Source organism: Lepidochelys kempii, chromosome 26, assembly GCF_965140265.1.
Source record: "Lepidochelys kempii isolate rLepKem1 chromosome 26, rLepKem1.hap2, whole genome shotgun sequence".
Taxonomy (NCBI): domain Eukaryota; kingdom Metazoa; phylum Chordata; order Testudines; family Cheloniidae; genus Lepidochelys; species Lepidochelys kempii.
In genome coordinates this window covers 7,537,664-7,558,724 of record NC_133281.1, presented here as the reverse complement: position 1 = coordinate 7,558,724, position 21,061 = coordinate 7,537,664, and the positions used below count along the sequence as shown (strand labels likewise).

The 21,061-nt window shown below is 44.1% G+C and overlaps 1 protein-coding gene across 10 annotated transcripts in view; it reads right to left on the bottom strand.

Moving 5' to 3' along the window:
* DOCK5 (dedicator of cytokinesis 5) overlaps nucleotides 1–21,061 on the bottom strand; it is a 140,980-nt gene that overhangs the window by 40,995 nt on the left and 78,924 nt on the right. For 8 of the 10 annotated variants that reach the window (XR_012156325.1, XM_073325314.1, XM_073325315.1 and 5 more), the window contains 13 exons: nucleotides 20,602–20,691; nucleotides 19,338–19,438; nucleotides 17,832–17,966; nucleotides 15,747–15,858; nucleotides 14,073–14,143; nucleotides 12,698–12,804; nucleotides 10,707–10,843; nucleotides 9,998–10,093; nucleotides 8,643–8,741; nucleotides 4,626–4,720; nucleotides 3,605–3,683; nucleotides 2,418–2,518; nucleotides 1,002–1,060 (listed from right to left, as the gene is read on the bottom strand). Coding sequence is in view for 9 of the 10 variants with exons in the window: in XM_073325314.1 (XP_073181415.1) it covers nucleotides 1,002–1,060; nucleotides 2,418–2,518; nucleotides 3,605–3,683; nucleotides 4,626–4,720; nucleotides 8,643–8,741; nucleotides 9,998–10,093; nucleotides 10,707–10,843; nucleotides 12,698–12,804; nucleotides 14,073–14,143; nucleotides 15,747–15,858; nucleotides 17,832–17,966; nucleotides 19,338–19,438; nucleotides 20,602–20,691 (1,282 nt within the window). In the remaining variant the exon portion in view is untranslated. The remainder of the gene's footprint in view (nucleotides 1–1,001; nucleotides 1,061–2,417; nucleotides 2,519–3,604; nucleotides 3,684–4,625; nucleotides 4,721–8,642; nucleotides 8,742–9,997; nucleotides 10,094–10,706; nucleotides 10,844–12,697; nucleotides 12,805–14,072; nucleotides 14,144–15,746; nucleotides 15,859–17,831; nucleotides 17,967–19,337; nucleotides 19,439–20,601; nucleotides 20,692–21,061) is intronic. The other 2 variants (XM_073325322.1, XM_073325323.1) reach the window with 1 other exon arrangement.

Here is a 21,061-nt window from a genome sequence, read left to right as displayed (position 1 = left end):
AAATGGCCCAACCTGATGATCACTTTAGATAAGCTATTACCAGCAGGACAGTGGGGTGGGAGGAGGTATTGTTTCATATTCTCTGTGTATATATAATCCGATGAAGTGAGCTGTAGCTCACGAAAGCTTATGCTCAAATAAATTGGTTAGTCTCTAAGGTGCCACAAGTCCTCCTTTTCTTTTTGAGTCTCTCTTGAAAATCCCACTCTCAAGTTTTATATGGTGTGACGGTTTGGGAATCCGTTTGTGGGAATTAACGCTACCGACTGGATTGTATGATCGTGTCTGTGCACCAGCCTCTGGTGTTAAGGGAAAGGGTACCGGCACCTGGGTGTCTGCCCCTGAGCTGGACAGTCCTTCAGGACCACTGACAGTTGAATAATCTTGCCCTAGCAGCACAATGGGCGCTACCAGCCAAAAGTGAACGAATTGCTAACTGCTTTTAACTGTGGCTGGAGGAGGGGGAAGCTCAGAAGAGTGGAGAAGTTAAAAAGCAACAACAGAAGGACTGGGAGAGACAAAGTGATTCAAATGTTAAAACGTGAGACTCTCTCCATCAAGAGAAAGAAGATCAGAAGAAGGCAAGGCTGTGCAGGAGGAAGAGGAGTTGAGGAAGAAGGCTCCTGCACTCCCTATAAGACACTGACCAAAAACTAAAGGGCTCTCAGAGGGGTAAGGAAACTGAAGCAGGGATTTGCATGCAGGTTTTGTTGTTTTTCCATAGATCTGTATCTCTCTTGTGCCGTGTCTGTGAGTAAAGCGTGACTGGTTTAGAAATTCCTTGGCAAAGTCTCTGTGTTACTTGCTTTCACTGTCACATAGTCCCAGAACGGGACAGCTAATCCAGAGGGTCCACAGCTTCGGTGGAGCTCTAGCAGCATGCAAGAGTTACCAGGCACAAAGCGGATGGACTGCAGAGCCCCATCTCACAGAAGAACTGAAATCCAGTTTTGGAGGTAGAACATACATACTATTGTGAACTGTACAGATAGGGAACTCACCCAGGTTATACCACATATCCCTTATTTTGAAGCCAATCTCTTTCCTCATGTCCCCATATCTAGAAAGGGAAAAAATATTAAACGAGAGAAGAAGGTAAAAGAAAAAATGCATGTATTGAAATTTGCCTTGTTAAACTGCCAGGGAAATGTAACAGCCCAGCTGCACAATCTACTAGCCTGCCCTTTTAAAAAATGTAGCCCTGAATATTGGGCATCTAGGGTAAAGAGTTCAAAAACTGAAGGCCAAGCTCCTCCCTACCACCAATCTGCCAAGAGGTGAGTGGACACCAGACATCTTCAGGGGGGGCAAACACCAGGGAGGGAGAAGAGATATTTAAGATGAAGGATTATGTTGGCCCAAGAACATATCGTGATAAGACGACCATGAGTAAGTTTAGGCTGGAAATTAGAAGAAGGTTTCTAACCATCAGAGGAGTGAGGTTCTGCAAAAGCTGACCAATGGCAGGAGTAGGGCCAAGAAACCGAACTAGTTTTAAGAAGGCACTTGATAATTTTATGAATGGGATTGCAGTGGATTCCCCTTATTTGCAACCTCTCGGTTCCCAGCAAACAGTTGCTATTCTCTGGAGCTTGCCAGTAAGTGGAAGGCAGGTTTGTGGGGCTGCAGCCAGGGGAGGAAGTCCTGGGACGTGCCTCCTCGCTGCTGCCCTGCCCACAGCCTCCCTCCCTCAGCCCACAGTGCTGGGACTCCAGCAGGGGCTTGCGGATGCCGTGGCACCTTCCCTTTTTTCAAGATTTTGAAGCCCACATCATGATTTTGGGGGGCCTGACTCAGGATTTTTGTACACTTGGGATTGGCAATACTGAGACGACAGGAAATGGAGCTGTGAGAAGAAGACATCTTAATGCTGGAGGGATGAGCTGGTTATTGCTCACTTGTCCTGCATTACGGCTGGAGAAGCCAGTAATTCCTTACTTTGAGGACTTCGGCTGAGGAAAACCTTCTATCTCGGACCTTAAAGAAGCAACAACTTCTGTTTGAGAATTAACCAAACCACTCACGTGTTTAAACTCAACCCAAACATGCAGAGCCCATTGTCTGGACCGACCACGAACTGTCCTGTCACAGAGAGCCCACATGCACAGTATGTCTACACTGCAACCAACGGCTTCAGCACAGGATGTACAAGCCCACCCAGAGCCCTGTGTACTTACTCGGGTGGCTAGTCTGCACGGAAACCCATGTTGCCACAGCTTCACTGCTCCGGTACCCAAGCTAACCAGATTAAAAACCGCCCAGGTACATCTACAGGAGCTAGAGTCACGCACTGTGATTGCAGTCCGGACATATCCGGGGATTGTACCAGCTGTGCCCCACGAGATGAGCACAATATAAAGACTGGGTTTAATTTTCTAAGAGTAAGACGACCTGACCACATTTAAATGTGAACTTACTTCTTGATAATTTTGTTGCGTTTGGCCTGTGAGAAGTTCTCCAGCTGGAGGGATTCATGAGTGAGAAAAGCTACTGCCAAGTGGAAGTAATTGTTCCAGAGCTGTGGGGGTGGAGGGGAGGAGAGGGGGAAAAACTGATTAAAGAAAGGAAAACCACAAAGGAACAGAAACACACAGCACAAGAGAGCTACTTCATCACCAGTGCTGCAGATTCTCTGTCAGGTGTAAATGAGGAAACACAATTACAATGAATGGGAAAAAATCAATTCCCACAGAAGGTCAACAGGTGTAAAAGCTAATTAAGAACTATACAATCTGCACCATCAAACTTTGTTCCTTTTGGTCTGATCTATTTAAAATGCTCACCCAGAAGACTATTTATGAATCAAGATACACTAAATCCCTCCTTAAAGCTCTCCTTTGCCCTGATGCCCATGAAAAACATAAGAGGTAGGTTGCTGGTGTGCTGAGACCATGGCCTATCTGCTGACCAATACAGTCTCTTTGATTCCTTGAGCTCTTCCATCTGTCTATTTCCACCTGTTGTCTCTTATCATATACTTGGATTGTAAGCTCTTTGGAGCAGAGACCATCTTTTTGTTCTGTGTTTGTGGGGTGCTAGTCTATGACTTGGGCTCCAGAGTCTCTCTGTGAGGATAGGGGAGTATTATCTCCATATCACAGACGGGGAACGGAGGTAGCAGAAAGTTTAAGTGACTTGCCCAAGGTCACACAGGGAGTCTGAGGCAGAACTAGGAATTGAACAGAACTCCTGTGTCCCAGTCCAGGGCATTAACCACAAGACCATACCTCCTCAAAAGAGGGGTTTGCCATCAAATCTCTCCAAAAGTGCCAGTAAACTATAGTCAACCTAACACAAAAGTAAGGGGTGGAAAGAGATACTTTTACACTCCCGCTTTAGCGCATCAATGCTATATGGCATGCAGAATGAGCGTAGAACATGCTCCACAGATCATTGGCTGAGCACAAGCCCATGTGACAAGTAGCATCTCGGGTTAGAAATTTCCAAGTCATGCTACTTTTCCAGCAAGAGGACAGAACAATAACACCCTCATCACTATCAACAACACAACTGGCGCCAGTGGGAGTTGAGGGCACCCATCACCTCTCTGGACTTGCTCAGTTCCAAAGCGGTCAGGAGAATCCAGAATGGAATTTATCCTCACCTGGAGTTCGAAGCTTGCTTGATCCAGAAAGAATCGGTTGAGCACCGAGGTAAATTGGTTCACCGCTCGGAGGAAAACCCTGGAAAAGTAAACACAGATAAGGAGGCATCCATAGAAGTAGAAACAGCACATGCCTGAATGTACGGCTCCTTTTCGCAAGCTCGGATGAGGCACGAACCAGTGACCTCAAAGGTTCAGCTCTAGTACTGTAATCCTTCTCTTTCCCCAAAATTCTCTGTCCTCAGTGGGAGGTGAAGGTTATTTCTCTGTTTCGCAATAGAAGTATCCCTGATTTAGGGAAGTTACAAATGAAAAGATCTATTAGGTCATCCAGGCCCCATACCAATGCAGTGTGGTTCCACAGAGGATATTTGCTCGTGTTTTGTCTCTCTTCGGCACTTCCATGACCCTTGTGATTGTGGTTTCTAAATTACTCACAGTCTTTAATGTATTCACCCTCACAACACCCCTGTAAGGTAGGTAAGTGCTATTAACCCCATTGTACAGATGGTGAACTGAAGAACAGAGAGGCTAAGTGACTTGCCTAAGATCACACAGGAAGTCTGTGGCACAGGAGGGAAATGAACTGGGTTTCCCAGGTACTGGGCTAGCGTCCTGCATGCATGATCATCCTCTTTTGTCCAGTTTAGTTTTAAGTTTCCCAAGTGACGATGCATCTCCCCCCCAGATTTGAAATAAAGAGGCTTCTCAGATTGAAGCAGGCATCTCTGGCAGGGAAATACAATCACTGGGGGGGAAGTTTTCAGTTTTGCAAACACTCCTTTTGACAGAGGAAGAAAGAGTTTGCAGGTTCACAAGTCATCCAAAAAAAAAAAAAAAAGTCCAGCCAATAGGACTTTAGTCAAAGCTAACTTAAACCAATATGAACTTTTAAAGGAAGTACATCTCAATTTACTTGCAGTGGCTCTAGTGCAAAACCTCCCCAGTCCCAGAGCCAACAAGTTCTGAAGAAGTCACTTGAGCCTTATACCAGTAGCAGCCTCTGGTAGAGGCTGTTTACCTGCTCTGCATCATGTTCATCACCATCCAGTCGTTCGCATAGACATTCTTTCCGATCAGATCCTTAAACATGATGAAGGTTTCCATCAGGAAGTCCTGTACAAAAACATGCCACATGCAAGGTCCAAGAACATTAGTCTGTAATCAGATGGAAACACGGGGTGGGGAGAAGAGTGGGGGATGCAAACATGCGTGACTGCAGATTCCATTGATCACAGATCAATATGCTGGCCTTTTGAAATGCATCTTTTATTGTGGCATATATCATGGTAACTAAATTATGTCTGAAATCTCATCCATCAAATTACAGGAGGAAAAAAAAATCCCCTCCACAAATCTATTCAATTAATGCAATTAAATCTGTTCTTATTGTTTGAAGTCAATCTCTAGATGCGTAGAGAGCACTAAAAAGCAAAACAGGTGTTCAAAGTCTTTCGACCTAATACTTCCCTTCAGAATGTATGAATGATGACATTACATCGGGCTGCTGCATTATTTGTTATATACATAGATATAGAAGGGGTTGTCATTTCCCAGTCATTTAGGCTTTCACTAGATGAGGTGTGAAGTTAGCAAATGTCTAGTGTAGACAAGACATGCAGTTTTTACCAAGAGCTAAACCGGTCAAGTTAAAGCCATCACACCTTAAGTCCTAGTCTAAATGAGGCTTTTCTGCCAAGTTGCAGGATGAAGAGTGGGATTTGTGCAAGCAATACTCACAAAATCTAACTTTAGACCAAGAAAGAACCTCCGTCTCCAGAGGTTCAAATGTTCATAAGTTCTCTTCTGCTCTAAGAGGTAACATTCGCATTCAAGCACCAGACACACACACAACCGAGAAGTCACCACTTTCCGAAGGTCACCGGCAAAGAAATGTGCTGCTGAGTTGAATAGCGTGCACTAAAGAATTGGAAAGTGACACTGATGCAGAGAGAGAAATGGACACTGCTACTGCTGTAGCAGAAATCCTCTAAGCATTATTAAATCAGAGCTTGATGGAAAGATTCAGGCTTGACAAGGGGCACCATGAAGACTAGAATTAACCCCTAACCATGTTAACCTGAAGAAGCAACATTGCAATGTCTGGGCTGAAAATGCCACAAGGGGATGCTTATTTTTTAAAAAAATTGTAAATAAATCATGATGCCATTGGAATTATTTTAAAAATAATTTAATGGATACATTTCTATACGTTTTAGGGATGGTAACAGTTCGATTCCAAACCTACACTTTGGACCAGTGTCTCCTGAAGTTGTATTCTTGTACCAACTTTGTTTTTATACAATTCACCTTCCTGGTTTGTCTCACATGCACAGGCTGTGCATGTACTGAAAATGTAAGAGGAACATTTAAATGCATGATTCAGAAAGCACTGAACCATGGAATGAATGAGAAGCACAAATGATAGCTTCAAAGATTGAAGCTTATACCCCATTTTCGGAAAAGTCATTAAGTACGTGCCTAACTTTAACAATTGACCTCACTGTGCTTAAGCATGCTTCCTGAATAGTGAAGTTGTCCTGAAGCAAAGCTCTTCAACAGAAATTTTGTCCCAATTCCTAGCACTCCTGCTCTTCAACAACATTTCTAGCCGACTCTGACCCTATTCACTGACCACTGATTCATTTGAAAAAGGCTACTACTCATTTGATGAGCCCTAGCAAAACCCTCCAGGTGTTTAGGTTTTACAATGCATACTCTTCCAGAAATCTCTCAGGTGAGTTACTAACTCAAAAGAGTTCTATTTGAACTCTTGAGGGGGATTTGATTCCATCCTTCAACTACCTGAAGGCGGGTTCCAAAGAGGATGGAGCTCGGCTGTTCTCAGTGGTGGCAGACGACAGAACAAGGAGCAATGGTCTCAAGTTGCAGTGCAGGAGGTCTAGGTTGGATATTAGGAAAAACTTTTTCACTAGGAGGGTGGTGAAGCACTGGAATGGGTTACCTAGGGAGGTGGTGGAATCTCCACCCTTCGAGGTTTTTAAGGCCTGGCTTGACAAAGCCCTGGCTGGGATGATTTAGCTGGGGTTGGTCCTGCTTTGAGCAGGGGGTTGGACGAGATGGCCTCCTGAGGTCTCTTCCAACCCTAATCTTCTATGAGTATTCAGATGAGTGGCTTTTTCAGTCTAGGCAATGACGTTGCAGAAATCTCTATATCCTGCAGGTGGCCATGTTGCTTAACAGATCACAGGCACTTATAACCAGCCAGGGAAACAAAGGCAGCATGCTGCCATTCAGAGTGGTTTACAGACATTTTACAATAAATTCTGAAATACCTAATGCAAAGTCTACCCACACCTGTGTTCCACTTCACTATGTTGTTCTGCACAGCTACAGGCAGAGACAAGCAACCAGGAGCTGTGACTACCAGTTAGACCAGTGTCACACCACAGAAGCTTGTGCAATACTTTCTCTGGTTCTGATCTTCATGGGGGGTGGGAGGTGAAACTTAGCCTTTACTTGGAGTTTCAGGTTCTAAGGGGATCAAAGAGCAAAAGTGTTGTTTCACCTGGTTTTGCACTGAAACTACATGAAGATCATGAATTGTACAGGTTTAACACAGAGGATGGATATGCAATGCTGGCTAAGGATGCTTGACACCCATCCTCGAGGACACTCCAGCCTGAGCCTGAACGTCTACACAGAAGTTTACAGCGCCGCTGCTCTAACTCCACGAGCCTGAGTCAGCTGACCTGGGCCAGCCAGGGCCGTGCCCCCTACCTTATTCCACTAGAGGTGTACCCTCCGGGGCTTCAAATCATGGATCCCTCTGTGCTAGGTGCTATACAAACCCATCACAAACAGCAATCCCTGCCCTCAAAAGTTTGCAACAACCACAGAGCTTTTCAGAAACCTCATCTGGCTTTGAAACAGAACCCTGATCAACCAAAATTTCCCTGCTTTCAGGTTTTGCAGCCAAGATGCCCTGTGGCTCTATTAACAAACACACAGGCATATTTTTGGAAATTAATAGAGATACTGCTCCAAGCTCGTCATCTTTTTCATCAGCCCAGACAAAAAAAAAGGGGAATCCAAGCTCTTAACGGAGCTCTTAAAGGATAGAATGAAAAAAAGAGAGTGAAGAACACATGGATAGAGACAGAAGAGAAAGGAAGGGAAAACGAACTCCTCTGTTTGTCCTCTCATCCTCATTCAGTCTATCTTCTTCTTTCCAGCTCTTCACTTACACAGGTTGAGAGAGTCATTAAAGTCCTGTTTCAGAGTAACAGCCGTGTTAGTCTCTATTTGTAAAAAGAAAAGGAGTACTTGTGGCACCTTAGAGACTAACCAATTTATTTGAGCATAAGCTTTTGCGAGCTACAGCTCACTTCATCGGATGCATACTGTGGAAAGTACAGAAGAAGTTCTTATACACACAAACCATGAAAAAAATGGGTCATTATCACTACAAAAGGTTTTCTCTCCCCCCACCCTACTCTCCTGCTGGTAATAGCTTATCTAAAGTGATCACTCTCCTTATGATATCTCCCAAATCAGGGTGGGAGAAAACCTGGATTTGTGCTGGAAATGGCCCACCTTGATTATCATACACATTGTAAGGAGAGTGATCACTTTAGATAAGCTATTACCAGCAGGAGAGTGGGGTGGGGGGAGAGAAAACCTTTTGTAGTGATAATGACCCATTTTTTCATGGTTTGTGTGTATAAAAACGTCTTCTGTACTTTCCACAGTATGCATCCGATGAAGTGAGCTGTAGCTCAGGAAAGCTCATGCTCAAATAAATTGGTTAGTCTCTAAGGTGCCACAAGTACTCATTAAAGTTCTGTTTTCACTCCACGTGGCAAACTAGTCCGATGCTTTGCTGAGTCAGCAAACAGCCAGCAGCGCTGTATCCAGCTGGGGTGAAGTGAATGTTCCACAAACACTTGCAATATGAGGTATTCATACTCCTCAGTGATGGGTGCAAGAGCCTGAACTTAATATAAGAGCTGGATAGGATAAAATTAGAGAGGGACACTACATGGACTGGGCTGTAGCCCGGGCCAAGATGACTTACGATAATGTCCTGTCTGGTTTTGAAAGTGCTGATGTAGTGGTTGTAGTGGAAATCATCCATCTGTCTCAGGATGGCTGTCATGCAGGCTACAAAACTACCCTGGAATGGAAAAGACAAGAAAAGCACTTGGTCAATTATCTTTCTACACGAAGGCCCCAATTCAGCACAGTTCTGAAGCATGTACCTAATTTTAGTCACAGGAATAGTCTTCACAAGGATCATACCTTTGCTTTAAATCAGGCACCCGATTAAGTACTTTGCTAACGTGGAGTCTAGAAAGGCACTAAGGTCACTGAACGTGATTGTCCCCCTCCGATCAGTAACATCCGCAGCGTTTCATGGACAGCAGTGGGGTGATACCAACATATTAATCTGGACATCACCTCTCATAGGGTTTAAGTTTTAAGTCTGAGGCAAGGAGGTGGGACAGACTTTATCCCTTCAAGGACTGGAATTTGCAAAAACCCCACTTTTTACGGCGAGAGATTAAGATGAAATCGCTTTGTTTCCTACAAAGGCAAGTAGCAGGTTTTTTTTTCTTTTTTAAATTGGCCTGTCGCCCTCTGAGCTACTGAGACTCACAATTTGGCAAATATTTTTAAAAAATGCTCTGACCCAGGCAGGAATGTTTTCCCTTCCTATCGGATCACTAGTGCAAGGACTGCTGAGACTACAAGGGGTTACGTTTGCAAAGCAGAACGCTCCTACATCCATTTTAAACCGGACCCTCCAAGTCTTCGTTATGAACACATCTGATGGAAACCATTCGCCAATGTCAAAGCCTCTTCTTATAAAGTGAATTTAGTGCTGGATTGACAGCCCTGGAGTTCTCTATCCATCCACAGACCAAGTATAGGGCAGGCCAGAATGGTGCCAACCTCCTCTTGTTTTCCTATCAACCTGCTTCACCCCAGACTTGGAGAGGACACCTACAGGGTCGAGGGTACATCAGCATCTGGTTCCATTCAACATCGGAAGCAAATTAATTAGTGTTTCTACAATGTGGCTGTCTGACTATTAGGAACTGGACTGAGACTCAAACACACTGCACATACAAGCTACCAAAGAGTCACCAGACAGTAACAACTTGCAGCCACTACCGCCCCAGACATGATTAAAAATGGTGCCTTAGCAGAGTACCTCTCTCTACAGCCATCCAGACCAGATTTTAATAGGGCTGGGGCAGGCCTCCCATAGACCTCAGCAGGGCGCAGGAAACAGGACAGAGATTTTATAACGCACTGGCACAATTTGCAGTCCATAGCAGGACAGACTGTGATGGAAAGCTCCCATCTGCTGAAGCGTCAGAGCAAGGGGTAGAAAGCATAGAACAGAAGCAAGCAAAAGGCTCTCACAATATGCAGAGACTGTCTGCTCATTCCAATCACCGTCCGGTTTATTCTCCTCAGCAGGCGCTCCATGATCAGCTGGATGTGAACTGCAGTGGGCCCCTGAAGAGATTAAAGAAGTACGGGCTGTTTTAGATTAATCTCAGCATGGTCCATTCTACAGAGAGATTTGTTGTCGGGAAGGGCCAGGCTGACTGTGGCTATTTATTGTCAGAAGACATGAGAAAAGGAGACTCTTTGCCCATCAGAAATTCATTTAAATAGAAAGTAGTTTCAGACTCCGAGAAGGGGGCGGGGGAATACATCTCTGCACCAGTCCAGGGCCCAGCAAAGGGATTCACAGGAGGCTAATCTTCCCTATGCTGGAGCTGGATCGGCCCCCAGGGCAGCTCTAACTTGAGCCCCTTTTTTCTATATCCCCTACATGCGTTGCATCAGCAGGGGAGCACCTCTCTGGGGATGACCTGACCATGCCTTCCCCTGTTCTGTCCTAGAATGTCTTAGGTTCATTTTTGATACGTCGGATTTATCTTACTTCGACTCAAACGTCTCATGCCAATACCCAATGTGGAAAAACTTCTGTGAACATCTGGTCTCATTAACTCTATAAAGACTGGTTCTGAGAGGTGCACTTAAGAAGGTTTTGTTCCTCCTCTGACCTATACCAGTGTAACCCTACCAGTGAGGATGACATTAGACTACAGCCCATACTCACCACATCCTTCCGGTCAAGCACTTCTAGAACGTTACTGAGGAGCTGAGAGCAGGCCTCATGATCAGGCTTGTTTGAATTGTCATCCAGTTGGCCACTTAGCTGATCTATTAGCAGAGGCAGGAGAGCATCTCTGCATTCTGAGAAATGAAGAAACAGAACAATGTATCACAATGGCCTAAGAATAGTCTTCAGAGCCAAGTATAAGTGACCACAAAAAGAAAACTTTGTGCTCCTCACTCTGACTCAGTCACCAAAATTAAAATCATGTCACAGTGGTTCTAATAGGTAGATGACAGCACAGATTGCCTCTCTTCTAATTAGACAGATTGCACGAGAGAGATTTCTCTCAATATATGTATTAGATGGTCCCATGGCTAGGACACTAACACAGGACTTGGGAGATCCCAGGTTTGATTTCCGGCCTTGCTTGACTCCCTGCATGACCTTAAGTAAGGGTCTATGGGTAAAATTTTCAGAAGTGACACAGGCTTTTTGAAGACTAAATCCCATTTTCAAAATAGATTTAGGGCCAGATTTTTCAGTTATTTAATAATAATATCTAGCTCTTATATAGCCAACTAAAGATGCAAACAGGAGCTTAGTGGGATTTTGCGAAAGCACCGAAGCAGGTTAGATGCCTGAATATCTTTGAAAATCTGGCCTTACGTCACTTTTGAAAATGGGATTTAGTAGGCGCTTTTGAAAATTTTACCCGTCTCTCTCTGCCCCAGTTCCCCGTCTATAAAATGGGGATAATAGCACTTCTCTACCTCACACGGATGTTGCAAGGATCAGCACATTAAAGATTGTGAGGCGCTCCCCTCTACTCTGAGTTATGGGGGCCAGATAAGTACCTAAAATATATCTGATGTCCATAACAAATGGTAGTTGTACACAGCACAGGCACCAGCTAATCTGGAAACTATGCAGCCTGGATAAAACCTGGCATGAACAGAACCCAGTATCATTAATTACAGATGCACAGACTCCTTTGAGATAGAGGAAAACCTCTACTGGCTGCAGTCATACTCGGGATTATAACCTCTACACATCATGGTAACACCAAGTACACACCTAGGGCTTTTCAAGCTCTCAAAGGGCTTTGCAAAGAAGAGTAAAGATTATTATCCTCATTTTACAGATTTGGAAATGAAGCAGAGAGCGGTTAAGGGCACAATTTTCAAATTTGGGCGTCTAAAATTAGGCACCTAAATCCACATTTACATCCTTAATAAGTGGCTCAATTTTTATTGCTGCCTGTTACTTAATGGCTGCCTCTCCAGCAATGTGTGTTCATATTTTTGCCATTCTAGAAACCCTAGTATCTGCATCTGTGTTTTAACATCCTGGAGAAACATAGTACTGCTTCTACGTATAGGAGCAAAGAGCTATGGTGCATGGTCCTTAGTGATGATCTTAGGGATTGGCTCAATGTGCCCAACATAAGGGATCCATTATCTCACCATCTCCTAACTACTGCTCTTTGCTAGGGAATACGCTTAGGGAATAGAGAAACCAAAAAACGTACCAATAAACCCAAAAGAAATCATCCTTATCCCGAGACAGACATCAAAACTAAAATTGACCAGGGGGTGTTACTGTAATTTTTATTAATTTTCGGTATTGCGGTCATGACTAAGAGCGTCCACCATGGACCAGCATCCCAGTGTGTCAGGTGTAATACAAACAGAACATAAAATTGGTCCCTGCCCCCAAAAGAACTTACAATCTAAGTATAAGACAAGAGACATCAGATTGTGTCTTTGTAATCCCCCATCTATGAGACCGCATTGGTCAGCATATAGGTAGTGGCCTCAGCACACCAACAACCTCGCTGTTGCCAAGTTTTTTTGTAGGCATCACAGCAAAGGAGAATTTTAAGGAGGGATTTGAAGGAGAAATTTAAAAGAGAGACATGAACTTTACAGACAAGTATTTGTTTGAGAAGGTGCATTTCCTGCAGTTTCTGGAGATCTCAATAGGCTACTCACCGGATTGTTTGAACAGATCACTGTCCACTACCTTGGTCATGCAGTTGAGTTTCTGCCGAACTAACTGGTTGTCAGGGATACTTTGGATAAATTTGCTGAAGAGGATGCTAGAATGCAAAGCACAAGGTAGACAGATGGTTAGTATTTTCACCCAGAGAATGCTGTTGGCATGGTTCTACATATTACTACATTGCCCTGCCCCTGCTCAAGCAGTTGTGCCATTGTGTTGAGAACAGTCTCAAGGTAAACCGATATGAAGTCTCATGTTATATGGTTTCAGGAAGCTCACTAAAGAACTTAAAATAAACTGAACAGTGACCAGAATCAGCAGATTTATACCTCTCAGATAATTAATCTAACATTACAACAAGTTATCATGAAAATTCATCAGCCCAGGCACAGAACATATTTGTCCTTCCCTATCACTTTTAGAAAATATATATCTAACTTTCCTGCCAGAAATAAAAATAAAATGAAAGTCTCTCTAAGCAAATAGGATTTTGCAAGGGTGCAAGATAACATATGAGGTGCAGTGGTGGCTGAGTAGCTAAGGTGCTTGACTACAAAATCCTGAAGGTCGTGGGTTTGAATCTCATGCTGAAAAGCCACTTCCAGTTCACCCAGATGCAAAATGGGTACTTGACCTGTCAGGTTAGGGCAGTCAAAGATGGTCAGACACGATGCTGGCCACATCGCCCCCTTGTGTGCCATTGGCAATGAAGCTGACGTGTCTTAATCATGTCAGCCCAATGAGCCCTTGTTGTGGGAGACTTAGCCATTTTGATCACCGCAAGCATAATCTCCCAAATATATCCCCCACTTCAAGGGAGATCACTCATTTCACTCCCAGAGTGAATTACATTCCACATACATTTGGTGTCCTCTCACTATTATTTGCAAATTATTTACATCCGAAATAAGGCTCCTGAACACAGGCAGGGAAAGCTATTTACACCAAGGAAAAGAAATCCACTGCACTTTAAGTTTCGTGCATGAATAAATTGTTTGTATCCCTCCTGTCTGGCCTTTGTCACCCTTTGGGCCTTGGCAACTTGAGACCTAATGATCCAGGGTCTGTGGAATCATAGTCACTGGGTTTCATCCATATGGCTTTGTAGCCCTTGAATTTTCAGTTTGGAGAAAGCCTCAGAACTCAGAGGAAAATTCAGCTGAAACACGCTAATTCCTTTGGGCTGCAGCTCTAAAACCATTATGTGGCTTCCTCTAAATCCTTCCAAGGAACCGCTCACATTAAATCACGCAGCTTGTGCAACGCAATTTAATTATTAAAATTAGCACAGTTTCCAACTCCCCCCCTCCCCACAAAGATGCATATTTAGTAGGTTTAGACAACAAATATGCTTAACACAATCACCTGAGCTCAACCGGATCAAATACCAGTTTGACGTCATTTATGATGCTTGGTAAGTATTTTAAAGCTGCGCCCTGGAGAAGAAAAAACATACATGGGTTAGATTAATCCATTCGTTGTAAAAGAGAACAAGCCTGAGGACTTGCTGCTCGACATCATTGGAAGAGGCTCACATCACCAGTGGTAGTATCTGGTCTGGGCAAAAGCAAAGATGCAGACAACCCTAACCCTAACCCCTAACGCTAACCCTGTGCCGGTTCGTGATCTAATTCAAGCCTCTGCATCTGCACCTCTGCAGATCAGAGCTGAAAGGATGCTACATGAAAGACTTTTAGCCAGTGCCTAATTTTTGACTTTCTGGTTGTGAACACACTGCTGTCCGAGGGACTGGGCTTCTTGAAAAAATCAAAATGCATTGGACAGGCAAGCAGAGAGATGAGAAATATGTTTTACACTTTTTTTTGTTTTGTTTGTTTGTTAAAAATAAAGCCCTCCTCCTCACAGCATTGGCCTAGCCACAAGCTGAAAAAAAGTTGAATAGAAAAAGACAATGGTGTCTGACTTTCGCTCTTGTTTAAAGCTCTTTGGACTGAACTGTAGCCAGCCCTTATATGGTCAGAAAGTCAAGGGGAGCTTGGACTCCACCCTACCTTCCATCGTACACAGCCCCCATAAGAATCACAGACCCTGTGCTCAACTGCAGCTCATTTGTCCCCACTCTTAAGAACAACTTGTTGAGACTGGTGTAAGGAGGAGCATGTGCTAGCCAAACATGTGTGTGTGGGAGGGGGTGTTTAAGGTATGCCGTACCCCTTAAAAGAGGAGCAGCAAATGACTCCCCTCTGGCAGGGAGTCCCAGGAAACATGGTCTCTGAGGCAGAATACACCCAAGTGCTCCCTTTGCATTGCTCCTTAGAGGCACAGTTTGGTAGGTCCATGAACAATGCCAATAACAAGCTATCTAGGCACCTACGGGTCATCACAGCAGCATCTGAGTGCCGGTGTGTGACAGGTACTGAAGGTCTCCCCAGGGTTTGCTGTAGAGGCATTCTCCCCATCTGCTTTTGGTGGTGGGAACAAAAAATTCCATGCTGCAGGAAGAACGGCCCCTCACCACACAGGCATTGGAGAGGGTGGTTTTTAAATCGATCAAACATTCAAATGCGAAGCCTCTCTTATCTAGAATCAATCCTTCTGGTGGAAAGTGACTAATGCATTTTGGCCAGAAGCATTTTAAAGAAGAAAGCAGCAAGTAAGCCTTATTGCATGGCTTCTCTGTTCCTCACTCACTCAGAGGGCTCCAAGTAAAGTTCACACAAGACAAACAAGAAAGCAGAACAAGTTAAGACACAGACAAAAGCTTGTTGGTCTTTCATTACTTTCCTTATCTACATTTGTTACGTTTATTTCCATATCATTTGCTGTCTGAATCATTCATAATCCCAGGTGTCACTGGCCAAACTGTTGTCCTCCCTACGACATTGTTACAGGCTGACTTGGTGTCAGCCTCGACCCCAGAAGTGGCTGCATTTCAATGCCAAGATTTTAGCATTTGTCACAGTTGTGCAAAGCTTAAAGAGCTCAGATTAATACTTGCTACATTTTGGGGGCTTTAATACTGACTACCTGTCCTCAGAATAGATGTGTACCACCATTCAAAACAGGCTTTAGACCAACCTTAATCTTGACAGCCTCCTCTAGCGGTCGGTCCATGAGGACATTGAAGGAGAAAAACAACTTGCGGATTGCATTGTTAAACTCATCCCCATCTTCGTCTTTCCCATAAAACCTGAAAAAGAGCAGGAACATCAGTCACATTGGCTATACACACCAATCTAGGCCAGAGCGAGGAATACTGCCACAACGGCTTAAATACATTTTATCCTCCAGAGCAACCTCTTAAAGTGCTCTTTTGCTATGAAAAGTGACAGTAAAAGTGGCTGTGTGGGGTTCTCGATTTACTGTATCAATGATTTCCAGATTAAATCTGTTAAATTTAATAGCAAAAAGATTTGGGGGGGGGGGCATTTTCCGAACCACAAACTCAGCCTGGAATCTGAGAGTCAAGCAGGGTCCTTTCTGGCTTCAACGATGACCAAATTTGATGTTTAAGCATAGTTTACAAATTCTGTTGATTACGTCCGAGCCAGAAGAGAATCCAGCTCATTCTACGTTGGCTTTGAACGACTAAGAGGAGAAAACAGTCCTGAATGGTTGCTGAGAATCGTGTGAAGAATGGTTTCGGGCGATGAGACACACATTGCAATCTGGCATATACTAGGACAGTGATGGGGAATTTCCTGCATATCCTTATTTATTAAGTTTAAGTATCTTTGGAGTCCATTGTATTAAATGCAAAGTTTATGTATTATTGTAGGCTAGGATTATATATAATCTCTCTACGGGGGGAGATGTGGTGTGAGGCTGGGAGGACTATATTGAAAAGGTGCCAGACAAAAGTGGACTTTTGGGACAATAAGTGCTAAGTGGATTTTGTGAGGTATACCAAGGAGAGCTTACTGCACATTCCTCACCTCTGGTTCTGCAAAAACTCTGCCTTCTGAAACTACATCCTGAGGAGAGGTGATTGTCTGATGATTACCTGTTCCCAGAGACTGCTGAACTGCCCAGCCTGGGTTCCAGATCTGAGACAGTTATGAACTTATAATGACAGGGAAAACGCAGTTGTGGGTTTTTGAAGGATTGACACCTACAAGAGTCCGAGGTTGGAGTTTGCAGAGACCAAAGTTGAGCCATTTTGTATTGTGCAGGTTCTTTAATTGTTTTTAATAAGTTTTCTCATTATTGTTTCTAGCTTAAGAATAAATGCGCTTGCGTAGAAAGAGCTGTGTGGTAAGATGTAACTGTGGGCCATTACTCTGTTCATAGTAAGCAAAGCGCAGATGCTGGCCTGTTTAGGCAGTCTGGCTTGCTAGGAATATCACAGTGTAGGCAGGGAACTGTGCAGCCTGAAAAAAAATCCAGTCGGGAGAGACACACACACAGGGGTCTTTGCCCAAAAGAGGTGACAGCTGGCAGCCAGAAACTCTTAGCCCTTGGTGGACCATGGAGGGAGAATACAGGTGCAGTTGTCCTGAACTGTAACAAATACCATTAATTATTATTAGTGTTATCTTAGTGGCTACGAGCTCTAGTCCTGCACGAGGACCCCTCTGTGAGGCGACGTACAAAGTGATCTCAAGTAGCTGACAATGCATTTTAATGTCTACTGCAAAGAGCTCAATGGGAGCAGAATCAGGCATCCTCCATAATGTGCAAACATTTCCATTGAACGGATTAATATAGAAGGGGATTTTTCCTCTCACCACTAAAGATTGATTTAAAAAAACCTGAAGGGGAACTCTAAACAATCTGGATCTTCACAGAACCTAGCAGAAATACCCCCAAAAGTCCCTTAAAATGAGGAAGCTTCTTAAACAAGGAAGGCATTTAAAAAACAACCACCGAGTTTAGACTCCTTATCTGCATTGCAGTATGCAGCTTATGTAAGATGTGAATGATTAGAAAGAATTTCACCCCAAGGAACGTGTTCTAAGTTGTTTTCCCTTGTTCTGATCAATATCTCCACCCACCCACACAGATCTCTCTACAGTCCTGGATGAAAGGCAGCTATAGATGTGTTTTCTTAATAACTCGGGGCATCCTCCGCTGGAGGAAATCGAAAGCAGGCTCCCTTGGCTAGAGCGATGCCAGTTTGTACCCTCTGCCGATATTTTGCACAGTCTCGAGGGTCTGCCTCACCTCAGGTACAGCACCCGTGACTGGACGATGAATCGGAACAGATACTTCAAGGCTTTCAGGGCAGCGAACAGCAATTCTGTCTTGCTGGAGTCATCTGCATTTCGTATGTAATAGTTCAGTACTCTGGTGAGTTTCCTTAGGAAAGGAAAAGAAGAGGAGAATAAACGCAGGTGTAGTTACAGGAGAAGCTAAACCAGACTCCCGTATCCCACAAAGGGACTGTGGTCTAGTGGTTAGAGAGCTAGGGACCGGGAGTAAGAGCCTCTGGATTCTAGTCACAGCTCTGCCACGGAGTCACTCTGGGACCTTGGGCAACCCCCATGGGAGCAGATTTTCAAAAGTGCTCAGCACCCAGCAGCTCCCAGAATCTGGCCCCAAATGTGGGTGCTAAGTCCTTTTGAAAACTCTAACTTTGTGGCCTGTTTTTTCAAAGGGTTGAGTCTGGGCAGCTTTAATTAAGAATTTGGGAAGCCCATTAATTCTGAGAATCTCAGAACCTGAACACCAGATTCTTAGCTGCTGTGGACATCAGTTTACCTACATGTACAAAGGGGTAATGGCCCCTTTAATAGAAGAGCGGGGTTCCTGAGACTTAGTTTATAAAGGGCTTTGGACAGAAGGTGTATAAGTGCATCTTCACTATTTAGTCTCTGGTCGCTGTCTAGGTAGAAGTTCAAGATCTCATAGCACTGGGGAGGATAATGTTCAAGCAAACACCTTTTTCTCCTCATTAACCAAGCTCTGAGCAACCCAGGATATATCTGAGGGATTGCTGAGTGCACAGCAGCCCCTGCCTTCGCCTACCCCACGCGCTGCACTGCCAGGATCTAGCTCGTTGTTTGTCAAACCCTTTGGCACACAGAGCGTATGGCAAGCACTGAATAATTCTCTAGTCCGCTTGGCATCATGGGGATGTCACACTGTAGAGCCAAGCTGGAAAACAAGGCAAGGTAACAAAGCAGCTGAGACGCAGCCCATCCATAAATCAGACCAAAAAAAAGGGGTTTATTTTTAGCGAAGAACAGTGAGGATGAAGAATCCTCCGCAAGCTGGGGCGGGGAGGGGAGGGGGAGAATAACCCTCTGCTGACAGCGATTGTACAGCAAGTGCAGAGAAGGAGAAAGCAACAGTTCAAAGGGCTTCGAGAGTTCCAGGCAACGTCAAGTCCCTTGGCAGCTGGTGAGGCAAAAGAGGCGCTAGCTTTTATAATTCCAGGAGACAGGGTTACAGTTCAACAGGACACTGGGACCAGTCGCTTGATTGGCTGTTTACAAAGGTAGTGCCAATGTTTTCCTTCGATTAAAATGAATTAGTTCAATCATAAATTATTTCTGCAGTAAATAATTATAATTTTCTTCTATTCTCAAGATGATCTCAGGGTGGGAACACATGAGTGTACATACCCTCTGTCTTTCACCCACACACCTTAATCTCCTACACCCCATCTAATCTATGCAGTAGCTAGAGATCACTGTGATAGCTAGGTTTGTGGTTACTGATACTTACACATAAGCCAGGGTGGTGCTGAAGTGCTTGTAAATATAAGTTTCAAGTACAGGGTTAAAATGCTGGAACTTGATGTCTCCGATCAGAGAAATAATAAATACCTGCCAAAAACACAAAAGGAAACAGAAGTACTGAACCGCATGACCTTCAACTAACTGTCCTGCAATTTATTCTAATCGTGTCCCATTTTGTTTTGCTGGTTGCTTGTGCTTGATCTGCTCAGCTTTAATGTTATAGATGGTGTTGCGTATCTGCTGATAATGGCCATATGGCCTTGGAGGGCGATCATGTCCCATCACAGAAGTTAGACAATGTCAGGCCTACTCAATGGACAGATGGGGAACTGTAACGGTAAAGCCAGCTGCTGTATGAAGTAGCCCTGGTGATTTGGTAAGTGACACTTTGGTAAGTGACAGACTCCGTATGGTAATATTTCCGTATCAGGGGGTTAGAGAGGCACAATGCTGCTAGAAGCACTGGTTTTCAGATGAGGCTCAAAAGTAAGGTTCTGAACATCTGGAGTCATTAAATATCCCCTTGCACTTTACATCGATAGTGCTCCTAATCCTGCTTCTTTGCTAAAACTGTGGCTTGAGTAATTGCACCCTGCCTCCCTAAATTCCCCCTGCAGTTTCAGCTGGATACAGTGATCTTCAGTTTCTTTTCTAACCTGTCGCATTCTGTTGCTGAGCTTTATTAAACAATTGCTTCCTTGTTCCACAGGTAAAGCAGTCTCTCTACATAGACTGCAATCTCTTAGTAAAGTCTGCTAAACATTTTACTGGGATCTTCGTACAAAATGCTCTCTTGTTGAGAGGCACTATTGCCCAATGGATAGGAACTGGACTGGGACTCAGGAGATGTTGGGTCTCTTTCCAACTCTGCCACTGACCTGCCATGAGACCTTGTGTAATTCACTTCCTCTCCATATGTCCAGTCTATTGGAGGATACTAATACTTTCTTTCTGTGTAAATTGCTTTGAGATCCACAGATGAAAAATGTTATATGTAAGTAGCTAGGCATTATGTACATGTCAATCCCTATTCTCATTATATTCATGGAAATGGCCATGGTACATCTCATATCCTTGCCTTACATTAGCACCCAATGACTCCTGACTAGTATAAACAGCATTTAAATATAATTTCATATTTCTCATAGAGCGAGACAACAATCAACTGTCCAGTGGAAGCAATAGGAACCAGAATGAGAAGACAGGCTGAAATAAAGGTGCTTTGGGATATGCAGATGATAACCACTCACCAGTGCATCGAACACAAGGAAGTCATATGTTTCATTGTCTGACATCTCCATCATTATGTTGAAAAGTGCATCAAGTGTGTCTTGTAAAAACTAGAGAGAGAAGATAATGGGGAAGCAGAAACAGAGGTTATTTCTGTTTCGATGCTGCTCAGGAATCCTCTCTTCTGGTCCCTTTCCCCCCACGAGCTTAAGGAAAACAGAAAGGGCTTGATCCTGCCCAGCAGAGGTGTGAAAGCTGTATGTGTACAAATAGGTAAAAAGGGATTAGCAGGACAGGGAATGCAGAGGAGCCCAAATGTGCACGCTGATACATGTCTGCCAAGCTGCTCCTTTCTAGGAGCAGGAGCAAGCGCCAATAAGAAGTGAGCAACTCTCCAGCATGAAGATCACACGTAAGCCCATATCTGCCATGCCCTGTCCCCTTTCTATCTGGCACAGTTAGGGAGTACAGGAGTGGCTG